This window comes from Amphimedon queenslandica, unplaced genomic scaffold, assembly GCF_000090795.2.
Source record: "Amphimedon queenslandica unplaced genomic scaffold, v1.1 AMPQUscaffold_2996_Cont25005, whole genome shotgun sequence".
In the NCBI taxonomy this organism is placed as follows: domain Eukaryota; kingdom Metazoa; phylum Porifera; class Demospongiae; order Haplosclerida; family Niphatidae; genus Amphimedon; species Amphimedon queenslandica.
Window position 1 is genome coordinate 339 of NW_003556672.1, and position 1,022 is coordinate 1,360.

General features: G+C 29.9%; 1 protein-coding gene across 1 annotated transcript; it reads left to right on the plus strand.

Annotated features, from left to right (window-relative positions):
• Positions 1–285: 285 nt before the first annotated feature.
• On the plus strand, positions 286–990 carry LOC109593070 (uncharacterized). Its single transcript, XM_020008323.1, has 4 exons — positions 286–437; positions 565–709; positions 778–922; positions 973–990. Exons 1-4 carry the CDS (start codon positions 344–346, stop codon positions 988–990), a joined length of 402 nt encoding a protein of 133 aa, XP_019863882.1. The 5' UTR covers positions 286–343.
• Positions 991–1,022: the final 32 nt, after the last annotated feature.

The following is a 1,022-nucleotide window of genomic DNA, read 5'->3' on the forward strand; positions in this document are numbered from 1 at the left end:
GTAATTACAAAATTAACTGCTTCACTAAAATTAGTGACCGACTGCTTGTGTTTTCTTTCCATTAATGTATGTGTCATGTTATAGTTAAATGTAAAATGTACACTAAAATGATCACATAACTTAAAGGCATTAAACTTAGCACATATGCCTATTAATGATGGCTGAAATAAAACAATCAGCTGTAATAATAGTCATGTATTAAAATTTTATTATAAAGTAATCTATTTAATTGTGATTGAGTTGTTGTATTGATTACAATTTATTCCATCAGTAATTCAGTTGTAATGATTACAATAGCTTTTGTGATTACAACAGCACTGGACTGAATGTACATGCATAAATTATGATTGTTATAGATGAGCAACTGCTGGTGGCTAGGTGGTTTCAAGATGAATTCATTTATTTGAACAATCAGAGTACTTCAACCTTGTTTCCAGGTATTTCGTTAGCTCGATTTTACAAATGAAATAATATGTCTCTATTTTCTAATAGTAATCTTAATGCCTTAACAATATCTAAATAATATTTTTTACGTCTTCCATCCCCCTCTCTCTTCCCTCTCAGATGGTGTTCCACCAGATGGTACTCCTATTAGGATAGTCTCTACATTTCATCTCTCATTGGTTGTCATTTTTTATGCAATCAGTTTTGCTGGCCTTGTATTTTGCGTTGTCTGTCTTATATTCACCTTTTATTTTAGAAATAAGAAGTGAGTTTCCTAAAAGACACAATATTCTTTCTTCAATTTTGATCAATTAATTTGTGTTGCATTTATAGATTAATCAAGCTTATTAGTGCTAATCTTAATTATTTCATAATTGCTGGCACTTCAATGGTCTTTCTCTCAATATTTGTACGAATATTTCCTTTTGATACCAGCAATGAAAAAACATTCAAGAAAACTCGGCTCCTATTTTGCTATGTGAGATTTATATCACAATGGAGATTTATTTTTATAATATATTAATTTAGATTTCACTGTACCCTTGATTCATCGGATACACAATTGCTTTTGGAACTAT

Excerpts from the sequence above, each read along its gene's own strand:
- LOC109593070 (XM_020008323.1), top strand. The coding sequence starts at position 344 with ATGATTGTTATAGATGAGCAACTGCTGGTGGCTAGGTGGTTTCAAGAT. Across the intron at positions 438-564 it reads TACTTCAACCTTGTTTCCAG|ATGGTGTTCCACCAGATGGT; the intron begins GTATTTCGTTAG and ends CTTCCCTCTCAG. Across the intron at positions 710-777 it reads TTTTATTTTAGAAATAAGAA|ATTAATCAAGCTTATTAGTG; the intron begins GTGAGTTTCCTA and ends TTGCATTTATAG.